Source organism: Exophiala viscosa, assembly GCF_022695815.1.
Source record: "Exophiala viscosa unplaced genomic scaffold EDD37scaffold_3, whole genome shotgun sequence".
In the NCBI taxonomy this organism is placed as follows: domain Eukaryota; kingdom Fungi; phylum Ascomycota; class Eurotiomycetes; order Chaetothyriales; family Herpotrichiellaceae; genus Exophiala; species Exophiala viscosa.
The window spans coordinates 584,932-607,523 of record NW_026944355.1 but is presented as its reverse complement, the minus strand read 5'-3'; the positions used below and the strand labels follow the sequence as shown (position 1 = coordinate 607,523).

At 51.5% G+C, this 22,592-nt stretch overlaps 10 protein-coding genes across 10 annotated transcripts; 6 read left to right on the top strand and 4 right to left on the bottom strand.

Moving 5' to 3' along the window:
* Window positions 1–14: 14 nt before the first annotated feature.
* On the top strand, window positions 15–2,487 carry EDD37DRAFT_317105 (ATP-binding cassette, subfamily D, member 2). Its single transcript, XM_062811398.1, has one exon. The coding sequence runs from the start codon at window positions 181–183 to the stop codon at window positions 2,308–2,310; it is 2,130 nt and encodes a 709-aa protein (XP_062671650.1). The 5' UTR covers window positions 15–180; the 3' UTR covers window positions 2,311–2,487.
* A 793-nt stretch (window positions 2,488–3,280) lies between these two features.
* Window positions 3,281–4,953, bottom strand: EDD37DRAFT_317136 (putative uridine nucleosidase Urh1). The gene is made up of 5 exons (XM_062811399.1): window positions 4,689–4,953; window positions 4,628–4,635; window positions 4,374–4,578; window positions 4,123–4,321; window positions 3,281–4,065 (listed from the first exon to the last, which is right to left on the bottom strand). The coding sequence occupies exons 1-5, from the start codon at window positions 4,726–4,728 to the stop codon at window positions 3,429–3,431; spliced, it is 1,089 nt and encodes a 362-aa protein (XP_062671649.1). The 5' UTR covers window positions 4,729–4,953; the 3' UTR covers window positions 3,281–3,428.
* On the top strand, window positions 4,954–6,972 carry EDD37DRAFT_678862 (amino acid transporter). The gene has a single exon (XM_062819667.1). The coding sequence runs from the start codon at window positions 5,179–5,181 to the stop codon at window positions 6,778–6,780; it is 1,602 nt and encodes a 533-aa protein (XP_062671648.1). The 5' UTR covers window positions 4,954–5,178; the 3' UTR covers window positions 6,781–6,972.
* A 235-nt stretch (window positions 6,973–7,207) lies between these two features.
* On the bottom strand, window positions 7,208–9,130 carry EDD37DRAFT_625508 (uncharacterized protein). Its single transcript, XM_062816242.1, has one exon. It carries the CDS (start codon window positions 8,826–8,828, stop codon window positions 7,347–7,349), a length of 1,482 nt encoding a protein of 493 aa, XP_062671647.1. The 5' UTR covers window positions 8,829–9,130; the 3' UTR covers window positions 7,208–7,346.
* A 98-nt stretch (window positions 9,131–9,228) lies between these two features.
* EDD37DRAFT_692780 (uncharacterized protein) lies at window positions 9,229–10,363 on the bottom strand (the record flags this gene model as incomplete). The annotated part of the gene is made up of 2 exons (XM_062820051.1): window positions 9,229–9,416; window positions 9,460–10,363. 2 exons carry the CDS (start codon window positions 10,361–10,363, stop codon window positions 9,229–9,231), a joined length of 1,092 nt encoding a protein of 363 aa, XP_062671646.1.
* Window positions 10,364–10,965: 602 nt separating this feature from the next.
* On the top strand, window positions 10,966–13,089 carry EDD37DRAFT_625504 (putative 1-aminocyclopropane-1-carboxylate oxidase). Its single transcript, XM_062816241.1, has 5 exons — window positions 10,966–11,754; window positions 11,876–12,202; window positions 12,316–12,441; window positions 12,516–12,625; window positions 12,687–13,089. The coding sequence occupies exons 1-5, from the start codon at window positions 11,400–11,402 to the stop codon at window positions 12,783–12,785; spliced, it is 1,017 nt and encodes a 338-aa protein (XP_062671645.1). The 5' UTR covers window positions 10,966–11,399; the 3' UTR covers window positions 12,786–13,089.
* Window positions 13,090–13,910: 821 nt separating this feature from the next.
* On the top strand, window positions 13,911–14,992 carry EDD37DRAFT_607345 (pyridoxal phosphate-dependent transferase; the record flags this gene model as incomplete). Its single annotated transcript, XM_062814968.1, has 2 exons — window positions 13,911–14,781; window positions 14,835–14,992. The coding sequence occupies 2 exons, from the start codon at window positions 13,911–13,913 to the stop codon at window positions 14,990–14,992; spliced, it is 1,029 nt and encodes a 342-aa protein (XP_062671644.1).
* A 71-nt stretch (window positions 14,993–15,063) lies between these two features.
* Window positions 15,064–17,054, bottom strand: EDD37DRAFT_317032 (fungal-specific transcription factor domain-containing protein). The gene is made up of 2 exons (XM_062811397.1): window positions 16,626–17,054; window positions 15,064–16,557 (listed from the first exon to the last, which is right to left on the bottom strand). Exons 1-2 carry the CDS (start codon window positions 16,891–16,893, stop codon window positions 15,116–15,118), a joined length of 1,710 nt encoding a protein of 569 aa, XP_062671643.1. The 5' UTR covers window positions 16,894–17,054; the 3' UTR covers window positions 15,064–15,115.
* A 926-nt stretch (window positions 17,055–17,980) lies between these two features.
* EDD37DRAFT_607343 (AAT family amino acid transporter, variant) lies at window positions 17,981–19,688 on the top strand (the record flags this gene model as incomplete). Its single annotated transcript, XM_062814967.1, has 4 exons — window positions 17,981–18,878; window positions 18,911–19,202; window positions 19,275–19,340; window positions 19,400–19,688. The coding sequence occupies 4 exons, from the start codon at window positions 17,981–17,983 to the stop codon at window positions 19,686–19,688; spliced, it is 1,545 nt and encodes a 514-aa protein (XP_062671642.1).
* Window positions 19,689–20,673: 985 nt separating this feature from the next.
* On the top strand, window positions 20,674–21,753 carry EDD37DRAFT_561862 (uncharacterized protein; the record flags this gene model as incomplete). Its single annotated transcript, XM_062813892.1, has 1 exon — window positions 20,674–21,753. One exon carries the CDS (start codon window positions 20,674–20,676, stop codon window positions 21,751–21,753), a length of 1,080 nt encoding a protein of 359 aa, XP_062671641.1.
* Window positions 21,754–22,592: the final 839 nt, after the last annotated feature.

Genomic DNA, 22,592 nt, shown 5'->3' with positions numbered 1-22,592 from the left:
CACATGTCAACAATGACCGAGGCTTCCACATTCGGTCCGTGTCGATGTCGTACTGACGTCCGTACACTCTGACCTCCTGCACATAACAAACATTTGGACTCGTGTCGAGATCGAGCCTTCGACCATGACAGTGTCGTCGTCGAGAACAGCATCTGTACTGACATCCAACTGTACGCCGCCATGGCGGTCCAGTCTAAATTGCTCCCTCCGGGACGCAGTGTCAAGCAATTGATCTCCGAGTTGACATCCCTCTACCTCAAACACCGAACAAAGATCTCTCGGACCGTCTACATCACACTCGTCGTTGCTCTCATCCATCGCATACACAATGCTGTCTCGGAGCAGAAGGCTGCCGCCCGGAGGCATGCTGAAATACGTGCCCAACAGGTCGCTACCATTGGCGACACTGACGATGCGGAGAAGGAACACAAGAAGAAGAGAGTGGAAATAAACCGGGAGTTCTTCCGCAACTTGTCACGGTTGCTCAAGATTGTCATACCTGGCTGGCGGAGCAAAGAGCTGCGGCTCATTGTCAGTCACAGCGTCTTCCTTGTCCTCCGAACCCTCCTTTCCGTTTACGTTGCCGATCTCGACGGCAAAGTTGTGTCTGCGTTGGTCAAAGGCCGTGGTAGAGACTTCATGTTGGGGCTAGTATGGTGGATGCTGGTCGCCGTCCCTGCCACCTTCACCAACTCGATGCTGCAATACCATCAGACCAAACTTGCCCTGTCTTACCGGACGAGGTTAACGAACCATGTGCACGAGAAGTACCTGGACAACATGACATTCTATACACTTTCGGCTCTAGATGATCGGATAAAGAACGCTGACCAGTTGGTCACAGTCGATATTTCGAGGTTCAGCAACTCTCTTGCCGAACTGTACTCGAATCTGGCGAAGCCAGTTCTGGACATGGTCATATACAACTACTCGCTGTCAAAGTCTGTTGGTGGAGAAGGACTGTTCGCCATGGCATTGCTGGTACAGGTCTCTGCAAACGTGATGCGTGCTCTCACACCTCCCTTTGGAAAGTACGTCGCGGACGAGGCTCGATTAGAAGGTGAATTTCGTTTCCAGCATACTCGCCTTATCGACTACAGTGAAGAAATTGCATTATATGCTGGACACGAAGCAGAAAAAGACGGGCTAGACAAGGGATATTTTACACTCATCAGGCATGTCAACAGAATACTACGAAGAAGGTTCTATCATGGTTTCATGGAAGATTTCGTCATCAAGTACTTTTGGGGCGCTCTGGGGTTGATCCTGTGTTCGTTACCGGTCTTCTTCAAGATACCTGGACAAAATCTTCAGGTTGCGGGCGATCATACCGAAAGCTTCGTCAAGAACAGACGGATGCTGCTGAGCAGCTCAGATGCATTTGGGCGACTTATGTTCTCATACAAGGAAATTAGTGAACTAGCTGGATACACTTCAAGAGTCGCAGGTTTGCTGGATGTCATGGATGAAGTGTCAGCAGGTCGTTTCCAGAAGAATCTCGTGAGCTCTGCTAGCATCGAGGAAAATGCCGAGGTATTGAAAGGGCGAGGGACGATCGAGGAAAGCGAGAACATCGAGTTCACGGATGTCCCCATCGTCAGTCCGAACGGTGACGTTCTCATCAAGAAATTGACCTTTGCTATCAAGCCGGGCGACCATCTACTTATCGTCGGACCCAACGGGTGCGGAAAGTCGAGCCTTTTCAGGATACTTGGCGGCCTATGGCCAGTTTATGGTGGAAGCGTGAAGAAACCCAAGTTCGAAGACATCTTCTACATCCCTCAACGACCCTACCTCAGTCGAGGGACGCTGCGAGATCAGATCATCTATCCTGATACGCTGTACGAGTTCCGAGCCAAGAATGGTTCAGAGGAGGAACTGAAAGAAATCCTTGAAACGCTAGAGATTGGGTCTGTGCTGAATCGGCCTAATGGCTGGGACGCCGTGGAGGAATGGCGGGATGTCTTCTCGGGTGGTTTGCAGCAACGCATCGCTATGGCGAGACTATTTTACCACAAGCCAAAATATGCGATCCTCGATGAGTGTACCAGCTCGGTCACCTTGGATATGGAGCGGAAAATGTACGAGACGGCGAAAGGTCTGGGAACGACACTTATGACGGTCAGCCACCGGCGCAGTTTGTGGAAGTATCATAGCATGATTCTGCAGTTCGATGGCCAAGGCGGATACGTGTTTAGCAAACTTGATGCCGAAAGACGGATCAAGCTTGAGGACGAAAAGGAGGAGCTGGATACACTACTCCGTGGCGTCGAAGGGTGGAAGGCCCGGCTTGCTGAGTTGGAGGAATGACCTGGAGAGGACCTAAGCACTTTTTTCCACAACCAAGTTCACGCCAGAGTGCAAAGATCCGGTTCTGCATCGACTTAACTTTTCTCTCCCCTTGGCCACCCCTTTCCGTCGCACACACCTCAAGCATCGTGTGTCCGACCAAAGCAAACGATATATCTGCCACTCGCACGACGTCTTCCGCCTGGGCATCAAGCTGCCTCTTTTATTTTCCACTGCTGGAGTACGCCGTTGCCAACACGTCAACCTTCAGCCGTTGCATACAGCGTGCTCCCTCAACTACAAAGTACACGACTGCTACTTTCCTCATCGAAAACCACTTGAGCCTTGGCACCTTTACACCTCCCTCACAGGACGATGTTGCTGATCCGACCAAACATCGTTTCAATCCCTCCACAACCTGAGTCCCGAGAACAGAAATCCTTCCTGGATCTGCCACCAGAGATCCGGCTCCGCATCTACCACCACCTATTTGATGGACAGGAGATTTTCATCAGATCCGAAGACGACCCGATAGAGCAGAAAAGACTCGAGTACAAGCTTAGGGTGCGGTGTATGGAGAAGGAAGGCCAGTCATTGCCGCACGAGCTCTATCTCCATCAACGATGTCCCTGCTATGAGGAATACGCCCGCTATAGGGCTGTGGGTTCGAACATTATCTTCGCTTCCAAGACGTGTTCCATCGAAGCGATACCGATTCTGTTGGCTGGTGCTATTTTCGATGTCGACATCGATGCCTATACCGGCCGTCCACCTCATCAAGGCATTCCCTGGCTTGACATTCCTTACATTCGACATTTGATGTACAGTCGGAAAAAGCACCGACCATGCCTATTCTGTACTTACCCCAGTGAGACCGTTGTCGCAGGCTGAAGGGGAATGTCTAGGAATCGAGATAGATGAAAATGAATGACTTTCGGGGTGAGAAATATCTCATCTCTCACTACACAACGCTAAACCCCAGTCCATCACCGGACAAGTGCCTGTACCATATCGTAAATCGTAATTGTACAAGGTGTGGGTATCATAAAATCAAATGCAATAATCAATCGTGTCGTCGTCTTCGGCACTGCGAGTCGCCGCACTTAGACGTCCTCCTCCTGGCATTCGTTGCGAGATGGTCAGAGTGCGATTTTCTCATCCGCGAGCTGGGCGCACTCCTGCAAGACATCCCAGAACTTTCCTGTATGCAATTTCCTAGGAATTCTCACGCCTTGCACAAGACCATTCGAGCCTGGCTCTACCTTCGTGACGACCGTCCTACCCACTTGTCCTCTTACCGAGTCCAGCGGGCTATGTGCTCCATCTGTCACAACCTTGACGTCGTACCGGTCGCCATCCTCCTCGTATATGCCACTGGAGTAGCCGAACAAGGCAGCAACGGCAAGCGGATCGTGTAGCGGGGGGCCTTCATATACTTCGAACCACTCGACGTAGCTTTGTGCGAAGAATTCGAGTATCTCGTGGAGAAAGAGGCGTAGTTGACTTGGTTTCTCGGAAGTTCCCTGCAGAAGTCGTTCTCGCACCTCTTTCGTGGCGAGACATTGATGTGTCAGGTCGAGGGTGACGAGGGTAGTTTTCGCTGAGATGACGGGATTCGAAAAGACGGCTTGTGCGGCTTCGGGATCGCAGTAGATGTTGAATTCTGCCCAGGGGGTCTCATTGCCAATTCCCTCTGATTGTCCGAGCGTCTTGCCGAACTCTTTACTTACTTGAGGGCAGAAGTCGCCTCCGACCGCGCCACCCATGATGCTCAGGCTGGTCAACGAACGTTGTTAGTGGCGTCCCCTGGAGTTCCTAGGGGGCTCGACATACCCAGCGAGATGGTGTGCAACCTCCGGATAGGCAGCGAAGAGCAGAGCAGCGTTGGTGCAAGGCCCGGTAGCCACGTACCACGCCGTTTGAGGTGGCTGGGCCATAATGGCGTCGCGTGTAGCCACAAGAAAGTTCACGTCCCTAACGATATTGGTTGTTGGTTCTGGCAGTAGTGTCGTGCCGCCCAGACCCGTGGGACCTGGTTATGGTGAGCACCCGACCGTCTGTTTGTTTGAAAGGGTGGAATTCACCATGAATGTCAGGAGTATCGACTTCTTCTCGGCAGAAAGGCTTCACCGCTCCAGGATACACCTGGACATCAGTCCTTCCCACGGCTTTGAGAACGGCACTTGAGTTGTTCGTGGTGTGCACTTGCGGAGCGTTACCATGAGTCGAGGTCACACCGAGAAACTTGAGGTGCGGGTGATGGGCCGCGATGAGAATGGCAAAGACATCCTACCCAGGTTGGTTATGTTCATGTTTTCCTCAGTCAGAAGACCCCTACATCGTGCCCTTGGGAATGTCAGTAGCCGCCAGGAGGACGTGGTTCACGAATTGAGGCTTACCTGTGTCAACGTCCAACCAGATTGGTATACGGTCCGTCATTCTGTCGGCTCTGCAGGGATCCTGGACCTCTTCGTCGTCGCCCAAAGTATTTCAACTCGAAGACGTAGCAGAACTCCGTGGCAGGGCCCTGCATAACGGCCACCTGCCGGCGTCGACACGTGGGGTCGGACAGGTGCAGTACTCCGAAATTGAAGCTTGCATGGCAACCGAGATAAGATCCCCCCTCCTCCGGACGACTAGGCCAATTGTTTGGTCTCGTGGCGTTGAAAGTGCCGATCTCGTCTGAACCAACGAGCAGTGGCAATCACCTTATCGCTAAAGAGCCTGATAAAGCCAGGCGATTGGAGCTTCAATTCCTTGCAGATAAGGATGCCGACCGCATGGCCTAGACCCCAGCGAAAGCGACAAATATATGTGCCAGGGAGACCTCGAGCACCCTAGAAGTCTCCCCACAACTTTCATCGGTGTCATCTGTTTGTTGTAAGAATAATGACTGCCCACGAGTTGCCATCGAGCAGCGCATCAGCGCCATTGACTGAGGATGTCCTCACACTTGAGAGCTTCGGCTACAAGCAGGAGCTCAAAAGAGGCTTTTCGCTCTTTGGCATGATCGGCTTTGCCTTCTCAGTGTTGACCTGTTGGACTGCACTGGCTGGCTCTCTAGTCGCTGCCATTGAAGCCGGGGGACCTCCTGTCATCATCTACAGCTGGATAGGCGTCTGCTTCTTCTCACTGTTTGTCGCCTACTCATTCGCCGAGATTTGCAGCGCCTTCCCTGTCGCTGGTGGTCAATACTCGTGGGTGGCCATTTTGACGCCGCCGAAATGGGCCAGACTCACCTCTTACTTGTGCGGCTGGTTCATTGTCATTGGTTTCTTGTCTGCAGGAGCTGCGAATGGCTTCATTGGGGCTTCCTTCGTGCTCGGAATGGCACAGTTGGCAAATCCCGACTATACGATTGAGAGATGGCACACGTGCTGTCTTTGTTATCTCGTGTTGATCCTCGCCGCTGCCGTCAATATCTGGGGCCGGCGCCTACTCAATGCGATGGGGAAGATTATGATAACCTTCAATCTGGTGTCCTTCATCGTCATCATCATCGTCATCTTGGCCAAGGATCAGGACAAGGCGACCGCGGCGTTCGTCTTCAAAGACTTCAATAATAACACCGGTTTCTCGAACAGTTATGCAAGCTTGTTGGGGATCCTACAGGCAGCTTTCGGAATGACAGGATACGACGCAACAGCTCATATGACGGAAGAAATGAAGAACGCCCGGCATGATGCTCCCAAGGCGATCATATTTTCAGTATGGATTGGTGCACTCACGGGTTTCGCCTTCCTGATTGCAGCGTTCTTCTGCATCCGCAACCTCTCGGCTATCGAGACGACTTCGACAGGTATGCCAATCATCGCCATTTTCTACGAAGCTACCGGGAGCGTTGGAGGCGCAATCGGCCTGACCACCCTCATCACCGTTATCGCCTTGGTCAGCTTGTGCTTCCTCATGGCCCAAAGTTCCAGAGTCATCTTCTCTTTCGCTCGCGACCATGGGCTGCCATTTTCCGACACTATCAGCAAAGTCCATCCTACGCTTCACGTACCCGTTTACAGCATCTTGACCGTCCTTGTTGTCAACATGGCCTTGATGGCGATCTACTTTGGATCCGTCACTGGATTCAACACTGTGTTGGGCATCTCAACTGAAGGCTTCTATTTGTCCTACATCATGCCCCTCCTCATGCGCATTTGGGGTCGTGTGAGTGGTAGAGGCGAAATTGACAGTGCCTACTCGCTGGGTCGTTTCGGCATGCTCTTCAACGTGATTGGCATCCTTTACCTAGCCTTCGCTGCCATCGTGTTCAACTTTCCGTCAACCAACCCTGTGAACGGCAGCACCATGAACTACACCTCGGCTGCCGTGGGCGTCAGCGGTCTAATCGCTACTGCCACCTGGTTGACGACTGGACGTACACGTTTCACGGGTCCTCAGCGAGGTGGTATCTTGGAAGGTAGAGGACCCAGGCTCAACGAGGATGCTCATCACGTCCATCCTGCTCATGACCCCCTGAAAGGTAATCTGAAGGATTAAAAAGTATAAATGCAGCGCTCACTTGTACAATACCCTGTACAAGCACTTGTCCGGAATGGACTGGCGTTATTGTGGGATTTGGCGGGAACTACGTCGTTCACCTCTGCTGTTACGACATCACGGAGGCACTTGTTCGGAACGAACTGACGACGACACTTTTGATTTATTTGGATTTGATTTTTTATGATACCCACACCTTGTACTATTTACGATTTACGACATGGTACAGGCACTTGTCCGGTGATGGACTGTGGTTTAGCGATTTCGATTTATGATACCCTCACCTTGTACTATTTGACGATTGACGACATGGTACAGGCTCTTGTCCGGTGATGGACTGGGGTTCCAGCGATGAACTTTTGAAGATACCCTCACCTTGTACTACTATGATTGAGCGACATGGTACAGGCTCTTGTCCGGTGATGGACTGGGGATCAGCGTTTTGTTTCGGACATCTACGGAATTCGTCACCATTCTGCAGTCGTCGTTTTACGATGAACCTGCGAATGATGAACGACAAAGTATTTAGAAAGTGCATATCTAACTAATACACTCCTTTGCGCTCATCATCCTTTCAGATCCTTTCCCGCGACCAATTTTCCACCCACAAACACTTTGCGTATTGATCGATCGTCACCCATAAACACCCACTTCTTCAACAAGGCCATATCATCGTGCTCGTGTCCACTGGTGTTGATATTGTCCTCCAAGCCCACATCCACGAGAAGAGCATCGAGTTGCTTTCCGACCTTGAAGTTGCCCACTGTCTGGTCAAGAGCACAGACTTCGGCGCCTCCCATGGTGGCCAAGTATACCAACTCTTCAAAGCTCAACTTCCAAGCTGGATCTCCGGTGTGAATAGTCAGATGCCTCGAGACGTTACTGGCCTGTCTCATGGAGTTGAGGATTGAGATGGAATATCCCGCAGAACAATCAGTTCCCAAACCCACTTTGATTCCCTTGTCCAACAGCTGGCGGACCCGACACCATCCATCAGTCAGGCAGGTGTTGCTGTTGGCATTATGAGCCACGCCGACCTTCTTCTCGGCCATGACCTCCATGTCCCTGTCGGACAGGTGGATGCAATGCGCAAGAATTGTCCTCGGCCCAAACAGACCATAATGATCATACATGTCAGCGTAGCTCTCGAACTTGCCCTCATGTAGCTTGTGCATTTGTTCCACCTCCAAGGGCGTCTCGCACATGTGTGCCTGCACCCGGATAGGATCACTGTCACGATAGAGATCGCCCAAGCCGGTCATCAGCTCCGGCGGCACGTACGAGCCTGCTCGAGGCTGTATGCACGGCAGCACTAGTTTACCTTCTGGGTCAATCTTCCTGATATGCTCGACGACCTTCTTCTCGTCATCGATACTTTGCTGTGTGCTCTTCTCCCAGTTTCCGTGCGTGCTGCCCACGAGGATACATAGTTTGCCTATCACTGCTCGTTGTCCGAACTCCAGACACGTGTCGGCAAGTACGTTGGTCGCGTCGGGATGGATGCTGGAATTGTATGCTACCGTGGTGCTCCCGTTCTCGAGCTCCTTGGCGACCATTTCGCGGTACACGCGATGGGCTTTCGAGGTGTCCGAGTAAGATGCTTCCATAGGGTCTGTCCAGTTCTCGCACCACTCCTTGAGATCGCCTTCCATGCCCAGCGCCATATTTGGGTACTGGGGTGCGTGCATGTGCGTGTCGATGAGACCGGGGAACAGGAACTGCATCGGCTTCAGGTCGATGGTCTCGGCGTTGGCAAAACCGTTGTGTCGGCCACATGCTTCGATTGCGGAGTCGACGTTCGGGTCTAGAAATTGAATAATGCCCTTGTCGTCGACCCCAAGGCTGGCTTTGGGTAATATCTCGATCTCGGTCAGAGACTTGGAATGTATAATGCGCCCGAAGAAGACCTTGTGGGCTTTCTTTCCTTTGCTCGCATCCGGTGCCAGTGCTTTCTCACGAGAGACTGTGTATGGTGGAGGAGATGCTGAGTCAGCCATACTGTTGGTCCTGCCGCGGGAGCGGAAAGAAGAGAGGGAAAGGCAGCGCATGTTTGGCAACGGTTTGGAGGAGAAATGTAGAAGGCTAGAGTACTTCGATTCTGATGTTTTGAAGCCTTCAATCGGGCAGTTGGATGCCTATATTAGGACTCGCTGTTGGTCAATGGCAACCTTTGGCCGAGGATGAACGGCACTGTATCAGCGCTAAATAATGGTGCTCTCATTAGGAAGGTCACTTGGGAACCTTCTTCGTGATGTTCGTCGCACATCTCCGACACGAGTCCAACCGACCACCAGCTCTCGAAACAATAACACCAACCACATTGTGAAATGCTAGCAAGGCTGAAGCCGAAACATAACATGGCTTTCAGTGCCCAGAACCTTGACAAATCAACTAGGTGTTCGAGTTGAGGACACGACATTTCTTCATAGACAACGACGTTGTGCTACATCATTTTTTGAGTAAATGTGTAATGATAACTTTGTATCCTTCCACCGCCAATTCCATATCAGAGATTTTTAAATGCTCGTGGTCGGAATGTGCGACAAGAATGGTCCCTGGACCATACAGGTATCGTTTATGATTACCGTCCAGATGGGGGATATCAGATCCATAATTGACTACCACCGTCTCGAAGCCTAGATTTGTTAGTAGAGAGCAGACAGGTTTTTCATCCAATACCTGTCAAGGGAATTGTGAAGGACTTGCCTGCAATGTCATGATCTATCTCGCTTGGACCTTTACCTGTCGTAAAGTCGATCTTGACGTTCGGGGCAACACTGTGGACAGCGGTCTCGATCTGGCGCTTCAATCCTACCAGATCGTGATCAACAACTCTGACAAAGATTCCAGCAGAAGCGTTCTCGGCAATAACACACAGAGAGACACCGCCCTCGATGGTACCAACGTTAATGGTTGTGTTCCCGTACTTTTCATTCCACGGCAGCTCCAGACAGTCAAGCGAAGCAAGCGCTCGAACAAGCATGGCGATGGCACTCTCTCCTGATTCTGGATATCCGGAGTGACCTGCTTTGCCGTGGGCGGTGAGACGGATGGCTATCTCTCCCTTTTCGCCGCTGGCAAGTTTGAGCTCTGTTGGCTCTCCGAAGACAACTGCCTCCCATGAGAGGCCTACTTGATTGGCGGCGCGCGTTCCCAGGTTGTCAACTTCCTCTCCTACCACGTAGAGCAATGCCACATCTCCCTTGCTGATCTGTGACGCAGCCAGCAGCGATTCCACGGCATTTATCTGGGCTGCGACACAGCCCTTTGCATCGACCGAGCCACGGCCCCAGATTTCATCTCCTCGTCTCTCATAGGGCAGGTATGGTGGCACTGTATCAATGTGTGAAGTCAGGAGGACCCGGGCGTGTGGTGAGGGTCCAATGTAAGCGTATACATTCTCTCTGGTCCCCTGCACTACTTGGACCTTGACCGTGAAACCTTTGCTCCGAAGATAGTCTGTCACGAACGGAGTTACATTGTTTTCGGAACCTGTGGTCGAGTCCCTCTCGACGAGCGCCTTGTGCAGGTCGATGAGAGACGAGCCTGGGTCGAAATGTCGACGGTGGATGGGCGAGTCCATATGGGAGCCAGTTGCGTGATATACACTGCGACTGTAGCGTAGCACAGCTGACAAGAACTAAAGTTGTGCAATGAGAATCGACTTTTTCCTCTTGAATGTCGCGTTGGGATAAAGATATTGAAGGAGCTCCGTGGTTGGAGCCGTAGCAAACCACTCGAGACTTCAAGACATTTTGCATAACCAATCCAGCGAGAGTGTCGGAAGAAGCGTCCGTCTATGTCCCCGGTCTCGAATCAACAATCTGGCCGAGACCAGGAAAATGGCGAGTACTGCTCTGCCATGCAGCCAGTGGACCAATTCGGGAATGCTCAGGCCCAGTCTACAGTCACCTTAAGATGAATCCACAATAGCTGCACGGCGAGCAGAGGGGCCTAGTCGTTTAGATATCTGCAATATTGGCCACTTTGTAAAATCGAGGCAACCCAGACGCAAGTGGCTATACTTTCTATAAACGGGAATATCATCGCTTATCACCCTACGGTCAGATAAGGTAACGAGCTAGGAATGAAGGGATCTGAGATATGGTTGTAATGACTTGTTTGTATCACTTGTGACCGGGTCACGAAGATAGAGTGTGGAAGAACATTCTTGACACCTTAGAACCTAGAGAGCCCAGCGATAAGCCCTATATTTTCCTAGACTTCGAGGTCTGGGTATGGGTCTGGAATCTTGTCGACGATCCTTGGAGCTTTCACTTTGTAGGTGATGTCTTCCCTTGTAGTGTTATAATGGCCCAGATTGGACATTATAGCCTACTGCTGAGGTCCATCCTGATGCCGAATCCTTTTGGTGGTGACTACAGCTACAATCATCCTTGCGAAGACTCACCGCGCTGTCCGATCTCGCTCCTGTTGCTAGGCCAGATGACCAAGCAAAGTGCCCTGCATGCTACCAGACTACAGGATCATGCGTTCCAGTCAAGCCTTTTCTCTAGAACAGTATAAAATTTCTACGGCAAAAGTCCAACATCGACACCCTATCTCACAATAGACAATCGACAACCAATATCTGGCGCATTCCAGACAATAATTCGAGCATGTACAAGAAAGGAGGGAATTTCGGCTTGGGAGAGGTCAGTGGGGATCTGTCCATCGTGGGCGACTTCACCACCATCCCTGTCATCGACGTTGCTGGTGTCTATAGCGAGAACATACGAGACCGCAAAGCAGTGGCTGAAAAGATTCGCGATGCATGTACCCGGGTAGGGTTCTTTTACATCGAGGGCCACGGTATCCCTCAGGAGCTGATCGACAATGTCTTCAGCTTGGGGAAGCAGTTCTTTGCCCTCACCTTTGAAGAGAAGATGAAGGTCTTCGTCAACAATAGACCCAACTACCGTGGCTATACGCCTCTCTTTGGTTCGGGCAATCCAAATAAGGAGGGTTTAGGGAGTAAGTCAATCGACATTCAGTGTCAACCTTTTTCAAACTGGTCTTGGTTTGGCTCGCTTCACTTTGAAATTCGAAGATCGCATTGCAATGTCAACTTTCTAATTGCACTATTGTTACTCAGATGCAAACGAGGCCTTCGACTGGGGACACGACCCCAAGTTGAACGACGACCCGAACGACGCCTTTGTGGATCCTTTCATGAAAGGGGAGAACGTCTGGCCTACGGAGAGCTTGCCAGAATTCGAAGAGTGCCTGTCGGAATATTACCGTCGCTTGCGGTCATTCTCCAGAGTCCTGGCCCGTAACGTGGCTCTCTCGCTCGATCTAGCCGAAGACTTCTTCGACGAAGATCTCGCTCATCCTGGATGTAGTGCTGTCATTGCACATTACCCACCTCAAGCACCCAAAAGCGAGCAATTCGGGCTTGATCCGCACAGCGACAGTGAATGTAAGTACCAGACTACGACGCTACGAAGCTACGATCTCACATGATCATCTCACTCCTGGCTCTTCACTCTTCCCCGGGCGGCAGTTCGGACAAGTGGTTAACGATGCGCATAGTCTTCACGGTACTGGCGCCTGGTGAAGTTCGCGCTCTCGAGGTCTTGAACAAACGGAGGGAATGGGTGTCAGCACCTCCGAGGCACGGTAGCTTCATCGTCAACATTGGCGATCAATTACAGTCGTGTAAGGACACCCCGAGACAAACCATGTACCATAGGCTTGAAAATGATCGTGCTGCCCAGCTAACTTGTTCATAGGGACAAACGGTCTCTACATCTCCACCATGCATCGCGTATCAAACCTGTCCAGATTGGAGCGCTATTCGGTTCCGTTCTTTTTCAGCGCCAACTATGAATGCGTGATCAAGGTATGTCTTCACCACCCAAACAGATCACTTCGTGCCCGAGCTAAAGTACATCAATCATCAGCCTATTCCAAAGTTCGTGCTCAAGGGTACCAAGATTGAGTATGAAGAAATAACTGCAGGAGAGGTGCGTTTGTCCAACCTCGCTGCAGCCATATTTTGACAGCACTCTCGTCGCTGATCCTGACATCCTTTCCAGATGTATAAAAACACCATGATCAAATTTCACCGCATTGCCACAACCCACCCAGTATATTCCAAATATGTCATTGATGGCATTCATGATCTTGCGCAACATGAGTCGCAGAAGCATCTCCGGTATACTTGATAGAATTGGTGCAGGGTTGGCTCGGTTGGTAGAGTCAAAGGTGTTTTATACTTCTGTGCCATGAGTAACGTAAAATATATGGATGGTGGACACCTCAAGGAATGGTCCTCAGTATCAATAACTATACAATGGAGAGAACTCTTTTCCTGCTGGTGGAATGCACAGCTCGTCACTCAATCCTACGTTTCTTCTCGTGTCCCGTCGCATCCGGGATTTCGCTCGGGTGCATCATCGGAAAACCCTTCCAGATAGTCGAAGAGTGGGACAAAACTAGACTTTTCGTCCTGCCGTGGAATGGATTACGAGGCGCTGTTCATAGGCGTCTGTCATCAGCCGGTGACCAACGTTGAAGTTTTCGTTATCTGACAAGCAACCGACAACGTCAATCATGCCCGGTCTTGGTGCTTCTTCAATCGGTACGGACTAGTGTTCGTTTCCGTCTCAGCGATGACTCGATGAAACACTTGCAACCCTGAAAGATACCGTGGCTTGAGAATTGATGATCGAGCATCGGGATCGGGCAGTGGGGCAGCGAGGCATCAAATTGTTGACTGATAAGACTCAAGTGCCTATATTGTCTTGTTAGGGACTAGGTCACCAGCGTATCTGTTGCCACTACCTGCCTCAAAAGTGCGCCTTCGCTGCGTCCACTGTCAACCGCAGCAGAAAGTTGATCTACTAGCCTGACCTTGCGGGGCTTGAGCGTAGCAGGGTCCAGATGCTTTGATATGGAGCTACTCCCTTGAGCAATATGTCGCTGTTTGATGCTGCACGCGCAAGAGAGATGTATCTATATTACAGCTGCAGGCCTTATGTGCAAGAATCTATCGAGAATTCCATGAACTAGCCCACCGCGCCACATTCCAACCAGCCGTTTTAACACGACGACTCAGCTTCGGAATTCGCAGACGACTTGGAACTCGGAACTCGGAAATCGCCGACCTTTTCACCCTCGTCTACATGTATTTCTCCTCCGAAAACTGGGCTGGCGCGCATCCAGCAATTTCGGCGGCCCTGTCAGCGCATGCAACCGGTTTTGCCTCCGCTTATGGTACTTCTGACCTTGATCGAGAGGTCGAGCGTCGTTTCAGTGAGATCTTCGAGCACGATGTCGCAGTGTTTTACGTTTCCACGGGCACTGCAGCCAACGCCCTGGCGCTCACCGTGGTAGCCAAACCTGGTGGAGTAGTTTTCGCACACCGTGATGCGCATATTGTCGTCACCGAGGGTGGTGCACCGGAATACTTGTCGGGACAATTGCGCTTGGCCACCGTGGACGGTATGCACGGCAAGATCAATGCTCACCGGCTCCGGCGACAGGTCAAGGAGTTGGCGGATGGTGACGTCCACGGTGGCCGCCCGGTCGCCATCTCCGTCAGCCAAAGTACCGAGTCTGGAGCGGTCTACTCAATGGCAGAACTTGACACGATCTCTGCCGTGGCCAGGGACTTTAATCTTGCGCTGCACATGGATGGCGCCCGGTTTGCTAATGGCCTCGCCACGCTGGGCTGTAGCCCGGCCGAGATGACCTGGAAACGTGGTGTTGACATGCTCTCCTTCGGAGCAACCAAGAATGGCTGCTGGTGCGCTGAAGCAGTCGTCCTATTCGACCCGGCCAGTGCAAAAGCCGGCGAGTTCATTTACACGCTCAAACGCTCTGCGCAATTGTTCTCCAAGACTCGTTTCATCTCTGCGCAGTTGAAGGCATATTTCAGCAATGACCTGTGGCTCACTGTCGCGCAACAATCCAATTCGAAGGCGAGACTGCTTGCTGAGGCGTTTGCCGGTTTGGATCCCAGTCACGCTCGCCTGGCCAGAAAGCCCGAGACGAGTGAGCTCTTTGTGAACTTAACACTCAACTCATCAGTGCTCTTCGAGCCAAAGGCGTCGTCTTCTGCGAATGGCCCCAATCTCCCGGATTCGAAGATACCGCAGATGACGAACAGCTTTGCCGTTTTGTCACATGCTTCGCCACGACGTCCGAGCACATTATTTGCTTCCGTGACGTGCTACATGCAGCCGCCATCAAGCTTCAACCCTGAAATCGATCGTGGAAGCTAGAAAGCTGCAAAGTCGAATGGTCTGCCCAGTGCCTTGAGCCAAGCGACAGTGCCATCGAATCAGTATAATGCTAGCTCCCACCCTTTATGTTCTACACACTATGGTCAGCTATGCATAATGTGATACATATGAGGCAACGGAGGAAAGGTGGCCTTACCAAGCAGTTCGTTCCAGTGGATATACTCCGCGGGAGGACTGGTCGAGTCGCGTTTCTGCCACAGCTCCAGGAGAAACTCCTTTGCGCAACCGACGTTCCCCATGGCATTCTGCTTCCTCAACTTGTCCAACCATGCGATCACAAAATTGCGATCTTGTTCGCTGTGAGCTTCGCATCCGACGGTGAAGACCGGTTGAAGCAAAGCAACACCAGGACATGCAAAATCGTGGAGAGTGATCCTGCTGATACACTCGATTGCTCGGCCGACAGCGCGTTGAATGTTGGGATTCGTTGATTGGAGGCCCAGTACTCGTTGGTAGATCTTGAGGAGGGTGATGTGATGATAAGCTTTGTCTAAATCAACCAATTCAGATAATAGCAGCGATGCGTCCGATACATCAAAGGTGTCGTGGACCTTTGGCAGACGATTTTCAAGCATTCTTTTGACGTCCAATACCAGCCGATTACCTCGCAACTCGACCACATCGAGGAGCTGCGTACAGTTCAAGCCAGCATTGTTCATATCCTTGATGGCTTGTCTCTCGATGATGAGCAGGTTGAGTTCATCAATGATTGGCAAGAGACCGATGGAGAACCCGTGAAAGTCATCAATGTAGGCATTGACATCACTGGCTGACTGAGTAGACAGATGGTGACGGTCTTGATCTTGATCAAACAATGGAACGGGTCTGTCATTGAAAAGCGTATGGCCTTCATATGTCTGCCACCATCGCCGAAGAAGCGTCCTTGAAGGCGTGTCTCTGGTATCTGTTGTCGTCGAGCTTGATGTTTGGCCATGCTTTCGTCCGACCCCCAGTAGCGCGGCTGCACCTTTGAGGTGTGCCCGCCATGAGTTGGGTTTTTCGCCACCTTCAAGAATCTCGCACAGGCACAATGTCAGAGACGTGGCGATACACACATCACCATGATCGGTCGGCTCTATTGGCTGCTGGCTAAGCTGTCGGCTTAGCAATTGAAGCGCCCGCTGTTTCTGACGTGCGTATGCGATGTCATCGCAGGAAAGTCCCAGTGATTTTCGATGAGCAGCTGCGGTGCTTAGAATGGCGGCTAAAAGAACATTGCCATGACATTTATCGAGTGCCATGGGTATGATGGTGGAGCAAAAGTCCGAGTGAAGCTTCTTGTGCAGAACAATGAATATGACCGTACTACCAGCAAAGTGACAAAGAAGCAGCCGCTGGGCTGACGGTAGATCAATCAGCCAGTCTGGATTTCTCCATATGTGACTCGTCGGTCGACGACGACGATGATGCAGCAGCTGGGACTCGGTAGGTGGTACATATAGTTCATGTTGATCGTCGCCTTGTTCCTTGAGTTGTCGTTCGATACCGTATATGAAAGGCGTATCGGCCTGATCAGTGGCTACATCTGCAAGGTTTGTGTCAAACCTCATGTGATTTTCTCGTGTTTGAGAGTGAATTGGGCGTGATGCTTACCAGAGGTGCTCGATTGTCTCCCTGCCTCTGCCTCTGTCTGAATAGGAATCGCGACGACATTGGCGATTTCGCCAAATGCTGATTTGCCAAATCGGCGACCCCCCCACGAGAGAACCACTTGGTACGAGCAGGTTTGGCCGTTCTCTAGACATCTTCCACACGACGGCCTCTGCTCGTCACATTTGCGACGCACACGACGACACCCTCGGCAGCCATTTCTCGATCTCCGAGGCTTTGAGGTGTCATTGATTGGATTGGGCCGCTGCATGGCAGATTCTGAGACTGGCAGATGCCAGAAGGGCAGGCAGAAACTGCTTCTGCCTTTGGCCCGAAGACCAAGGAGGAATGTAGAGGATCCGTTCCCAGGATGACTATTGGCGATAGATACGTTGATTCTTGTCTCCCTGTAGATAGATACCAGATGACAGGTATTGTTCGAATGTACCTAGGTATCTATGGTGACTTGATAAGAAGTGCCGCGCCTCATGAGGCTACAAATGCCAAACTGGCTCTAGTGTGTCAGCACGTACCATCATCTCCAAAACAAACTGATGGAAAAGCACTAACTTGATATGGAGTCGCGTCGCCCATCAAACTGATAATGCCGTACGACTTCGCGGGATTGCGTTGGGCCTGGCTCCCACATTTGCACTTACCTACCGGGTACGTATTGCGGGTCTGCCATGAACGATGTCAATTGAGAAACCAGTTTTCCCGGCTCCCGTTTTAAGCTCTTTATATCGAGGACACCTAGGTAACCTAGGTATTGCGCTTGAATCAGATCGCGGTACTCCGTAAGGTTATCAAGGTACCTCAAGCTTGCCCCACAGCCGGTATCGAAACGAGACATTCGACAGATCTGAGATAAGTCCTGCAAACAAGCCACAATCACTCACTCATACAACAATTAGACAGTGCAAAGATTGAGGACTGGTTGTGCCCTGCTTTGTCCTATGACTTCGATACGAGCGGAGTCAGCCTGCGTCCAGCTCCGCGGTCGAATCTAAGGATATCTAAAGTGGTGATTGGTGCTGTCTCCTTGCCTCGAGCCAATGGGCCTCAACGCGCTAAGGCTGAGCAACAGAGACAAGCGAGAGATTCATACCGGCAAGATGATCCAACCTGCATTCATTTTACAGGTCAACATGCAATGGCGGCTTCGCTTATCTCTCGCCAGTCAGTGAGCGTGGGCATAAAACTCTCAGAGCTCAGAGTCTTGACGCAAGGCACTGAGAAGCTCAGTAGCTCCCGTTGTTGGCTATATATATGAGTCCAGGTCCTGTTTCGGTTCTTCCTCCTCCAATATATTCGTCATCTTCTCCTTTCCAATTCCTGGAGAAAAGACCAAGGTCATCATGACATCCTCCAACGAGACACACGTCAAGGGCTCATTGTGCCATGAGAAGAGCACCGCACCCGTACTCGAAGAATCTAACAACGTGCCAACCCGAGTTACGAATGCCGACACCACTCGACGTGGCCTCAAAGCTCGGCACGCTCAGATGATTGCCCTGGGTGGAACGATTGGTACAGGTCTCTTCGTCGGCTCTGGGGGACAACTTGCGAGAGGGGGCCCCGCCTTCATCGTGGTCGCCTACATTCTCCTGGCCATATTCGTGTATTTTGTCCTCACTGCAATCTCGGAAGTGGCGGTCTACCTTCCGGTAAACGGCGGCACAATGTCGTACATTGGACATCGATACGTCTCCAACAGCCTTGGCTTTGCCATGGGCTATCTATATTGGTACAGCCTAGGGATTCTAGTCCCATATGAGATCACGGCCGCGGCAGTCGTAATCGACTACTGGAACTCGCCAATCAACATTGCCGTCTGGATCACCATCTTTATCGTCGTCATCGTCGGCCTAAACTTGTTGCCTGTCTCCTTCTACGGAGAGAGCGAATTCTGGTTCGCGTCGTTAAAAGTGCTCTTGCTGCTGGGTCTTTTCATCTTAACGATCATCCTCTTTTGGGGTGGCGGACCCGATCAGCACGGTATCCTCGGATTTCACTATTGGAAGGACCCCGGGGCGACGAACGTCTACCTCGAGACCGGAACGACTGGTCGCTTCCTCGCATTCCTGATCACGCTCGTGTCTGGGGCCTTTGCGTTCACGTTCGCACCCGAGCTTCTCATCGTCTGCAGTGCCGAGATGGAGAACCCACGAAGAAATCTCCCAAAGGCAGCGAACATCTATTTTTTCCGTCTCGTCTTCTTCTACGTTGGCTGCGTCTTTGCGATCGGCCTCATATGTCCTTTCATGACGCTCGACTCACGGCCGGAGGGGTTGGTGCAAAGGCCTCGGCGTTCACGGTCGGGATTCAAAACGCGGGTATCAAGGTACTTCCCAGTATCATCAATGCCGTGATCCTCATGTCGGCCTGGTCGTCGGGTAACTCGTTCCTCTACATGAGTTCCCGATCACTCTACTCGCTCGCCGTCGCAGGGAATGCCCCAAAGATGTTTGCCAGGTGCAGCAAAAGGGGTGTTCCATATCCAGCCGTCATAGCCTCGTCGCTATTTTGCGCTCTAGCATACCTGAATTGCGCCAATACCAGCGCGGTTGTGTTCGAGTGGTTTGTCAACCTCACAAACACGTCGGGGTTCATCTCTTGGATGTGCTGTTGCATCATCTATATTCGTTTCAGGATGGCTTGCAAGGCCCAAGGAATAACAGGCCGGGATCTCCCTTACCATTCATTTTTACAACCCTGGTACGTGACTCTGAGTACTTGATACTGAGCACCCAACCCCGCTGACTTTATCCACGCAGGGGAGCATGGGCTGCGCTGGTCTTCTTTACCTTTTTGTTGCTCATCAATGGCTTCAACGTCTTTTGGCCCGAATACTGGTCGGCCTCGTCATTTTTGACCGCTTATATCGGCCTCCCAATCTTTCTGGCCATCTATCTTACGCATAGGATGATATATCGCAGCGACAAATGGGCCTTTGCGCCCGACCAAGTCGATCTCACAACAGGCCTCGACGAAGCTCTAGCACAGGACAATCCCAACCCGGAGAAAAAAGGTTGGAAGGCTCTGCTACGCCGTGCATTTACCTAGTCGTGTACATATGAGCTTTGGCCTCGGTACAAGGGGAAGCCTTGCCACAGGAAGTCGAGATGAGGCCCTATGAAGAACTGCGCGAGATGTTCTGGTTCAGAATATGGCTTGAGGATATTTGCCCGCGGGAAGATCCGCTGTGATTCATTTGCGGAAGCTGGCTCTAAGGATCAAAGTCATCCTTGAGAGAGTCGCCCCGGAGCCCTACTTATTAAAGGGGCGAGGCCTTACTTCAGTTAGAGCAACCCGATTTGACCTCGCTGACGTCGCCACTTAAAATCATCTCCTTCTTGATCTCTTCACTCCAAAATAGTGGTGTCGCCATCAAGGCCTAGCTGACCAATGTTGCTGCCTCCAGATACGTCATCATCATCATGTCCGCAACCGCGAAAATTCGGCATCTAAGTTGGTAGGAGCATCAGATGCACTTGGTTGCTTCATCAGTGAGAAGGTAAACTTTGGCAGGAAATCACGCAGGACGTGGTAAGGCCATTGGATCTGTGAGAGTACTACCAGGTCTGGCCATTGAGTATGCGAGACTTGAAATCAATTCCGCCGCCTGACTTTCAAACAGTATACAGTCTTTCGACGTCATTGAAAAGAATAGGCGTAATTTGAGCCAACCGTACACAGCTACACTCCGTGCAAAAGACTTTTCTGGTCATTGGTTGATACGTGGCACCACCGAAAAAATTCGGTCCAGTGATTACGGATCAGCGTTCGTGCTCAGATTTGGTGGTGCCGACCTCCGAGTGTTCCGTTTTTGACAGTTCCACCATGCAAGAGAAATGGCCCAGACTGACGGTGACGTACTTCTGGAAGTGATCGGAGCAAATTGCACATTTCCGCCAAAGTTCATCTGATATCTTCCTGGGCCGAGAATCGGACACTAGATCCTCGTAGGACAGCCTATCCATTGCCGGTCTCCCACGTCGAAGATTACCTAGGTAATATCGGACCCAGCGATGTATCGCTTGTGAACGATATGAAGGCAACGACGGTCAGTCTCAAGGACCTTGAAAAACGCTCAGTGGCCTTCACGACCCTCGAAGAGGCATTCGGCGAAGCCTCTCTGGGCATCCTAGTCGTCAACGAAATACCCGCCAGATTCGTAGTCTTGCGGGAGAAGCTGCTATCATATTCATCATACCTAGCGCAACTTCCGCCCGAAGAATTGGACGCTCTCACCGATGCAGCGTCTCATTATGAAATAGGATGGAGTCATGGCAAAGAGGCTCTCAAGGACGGGCAGTACGATACGATGAAAGGTTCTTACTACGTAGACTGTCAGTCTTTTTTCGGTCCCGGGGCTTCAGCACCAGCACCAGTAACAGGCAAATCAGCCACCAGAGGAGCGGGTACTAACCTGTGGCCGCCCGAATCTGCCATGCCTGGCTTTCGAGCAACCTTTGAAGAGCTCTGCACACTGGTGATCGAGATTGGAGTGCTGGTCGCCCGAGCTATCGATGTGTATGCCGCGGGCAAGGATATCCCACATTATCAGCATGGATGTCTCGAGCACATTGTCAAGACCAGCCGCACGCACAAAGCTCGTTTGCTTCACTATTTCCCCTCGGAGTCAACATCGTCGCCACCATCCTCCGAGTCTTCAAACGCATCTGAGTCGGAGTCGGACGACTCCTGGTGTGCCACACACCTTGATGATGGCTGCCTGACGGGACTGACTTCGGCACTGTATTTGGACGAGTCGGGTTCTCTACCACCACTTACTGCAGACGGGGTTGAAAACCTGCCAATCCTTCCCACATCTCCTGACCCAAGGGCAGGACTTTACATCCATTCTCGTGGTAGCGATGTGGTCAAGATCGATATCCCTTCTGATTGCATTGCCTTTCAGACTGGCGAAGCCCTGCAGATGATCACTGGCGGCAGCTTCAAAGCTGTACCGCACTTTGTCCGTGGGTCCAATGCGCCGAGCTCCAACGCGGTAGCCCGGAACACTCTGGCACTATTCATGCAGCCGAACATTGATGATGTGATTGACAAGGAAATGGGAACGACGTATGGCCAGTTTGTGGACATGATCATACAGAGGCATTCCTGACACCCGAACTTGTGGGTATGTAGCATTCCTGGCCGATCTGACTGGCATGTCCGTTGCTTGGGAGGCGGACGTTGGTGGTCATGACTCGGGTCCCAGATTCACTGAGTTTGAGGTTGGGAGAGGCTATCCCTTACCTCATACTCCTCATCTGGCAAGTCCAGCGTTCGGCACTTAATCTCGTAAACAACTTCTCCTGCAGCATATGAGAAAGCAATCCGACGGGAGCTGCAAGCACAGCTGATTCTGGATCGTCCCGTTCGCTTCCCACTCGGGGAGATTACCGTGGTGTGTCTGAGCACCCTCACAGCCTGAAGCCGTGCTAACACTGATTAAAGATCCTGTGTCGAGTTCCTGTCACAGATAGTCTGCCTTGGGGAGCATCAATGACCACACGAAAACTCAGAGGGCAGGAAGATGAAAGTCGTCATGCCGGGATGGCCCTTCCTTACGATCGTCTCCTGGTTGGAGAAATGCGATACAAGCTGTCAGGGGCGAAAATATGAAGAGAAAGCAGGGCCCTCCACCCAGGCGACCGGTTTGTTGCAGCAGTCAGCGATGTTACCCCTCACAATGAAAGAGCTGAGTCTTGCGAGGGAAGAGCCATCCAACTTGACACTTTGTTCGAATGTCTGCTGTATCAAGATTGACAGACCCAAATGCTAGGCTTGAAAGAGGAGACCCTCGCAGGGAAGACTTGGAAAAGATGGTAGGATGCATGGTGTCGACGCATTGCTCTACCAATTGATCTGGGCCTCTTGTTCGCATCCAACACTGGGAATGCGACGTTTACTGGTATCTCAGAAGTCAGGGCGCAAAGGTCAGTATCAGGTACTTGCAGG

Bases quoted from the DNA above. Each gene is read 5' to 3' on its own strand.
- EDD37DRAFT_317105 (XM_062811398.1), top strand. From the start codon at position 181: ATGGCGGTCCAGTCTAAATTGCTCCCTCCGGGACGCAGTGTCAAGCAA.
- EDD37DRAFT_317136 (XM_062811399.1), bottom strand. From the start codon at position 4,728: ATGACGGACCGTATACCAATCTGGTTGGACGTTGACACAG. The intron at 4,322-4,373 runs GTGAATTCCACC...CACCATAACCAG, and splicing joins CGATACTCCTGACATTCATG to GTCCCACGGGTCTGGGCGGC. The intron at 4,066-4,122 runs GTATGTCGAGCC...TTCGTTGACCAG, and splicing joins GTTGCACACCATCTCGCTGG to CCTGAGCATCATGGGTGGCG.
- EDD37DRAFT_678862 (XM_062819667.1), top strand. From the start codon at position 5,179: ATGACTGCCCACGAGTTGCCATCGAGCAGCGCATCAGCGCCATTGACT.
- EDD37DRAFT_625508 (XM_062816242.1), bottom strand. From the start codon at position 8,828: ATGCGCTGCCTTTCCCTCTCTTCTTTCCGCTCCCGCGGCAGGACCAAC.
- EDD37DRAFT_625504 (XM_062816241.1), top strand. From the start codon at position 11,400: ATGTACAAGAAAGGAGGGAATTTCGGCTTGGGAGAGGTCAGTGGGGAT. The intron at 11,755-11,875 runs GTAAGTCAATCG...ATTGTTACTCAG, and splicing joins AAATAAGGAGGGTTTAGGGA to ATGCAAACGAGGCCTTCGAC. The intron at 12,203-12,315 runs GTAAGTACCAGA...CGATGCGCATAG, and splicing joins TCCGCACAGCGACAGTGAAT to TCTTCACGGTACTGGCGCCT.
- EDD37DRAFT_317032 (XM_062811397.1), bottom strand. From the start codon at position 16,893: ATGCAGCGGCCCAATCCAATCAATGACACCTCAAAGCCTCGGAGATCG. The intron at 16,558-16,625 runs GTAAGCATCACG...CAAACCTTGCAG, and splicing joins GAGACAATCGAGCACCTCTG to ATGTAGCCACTGATCAGGCC.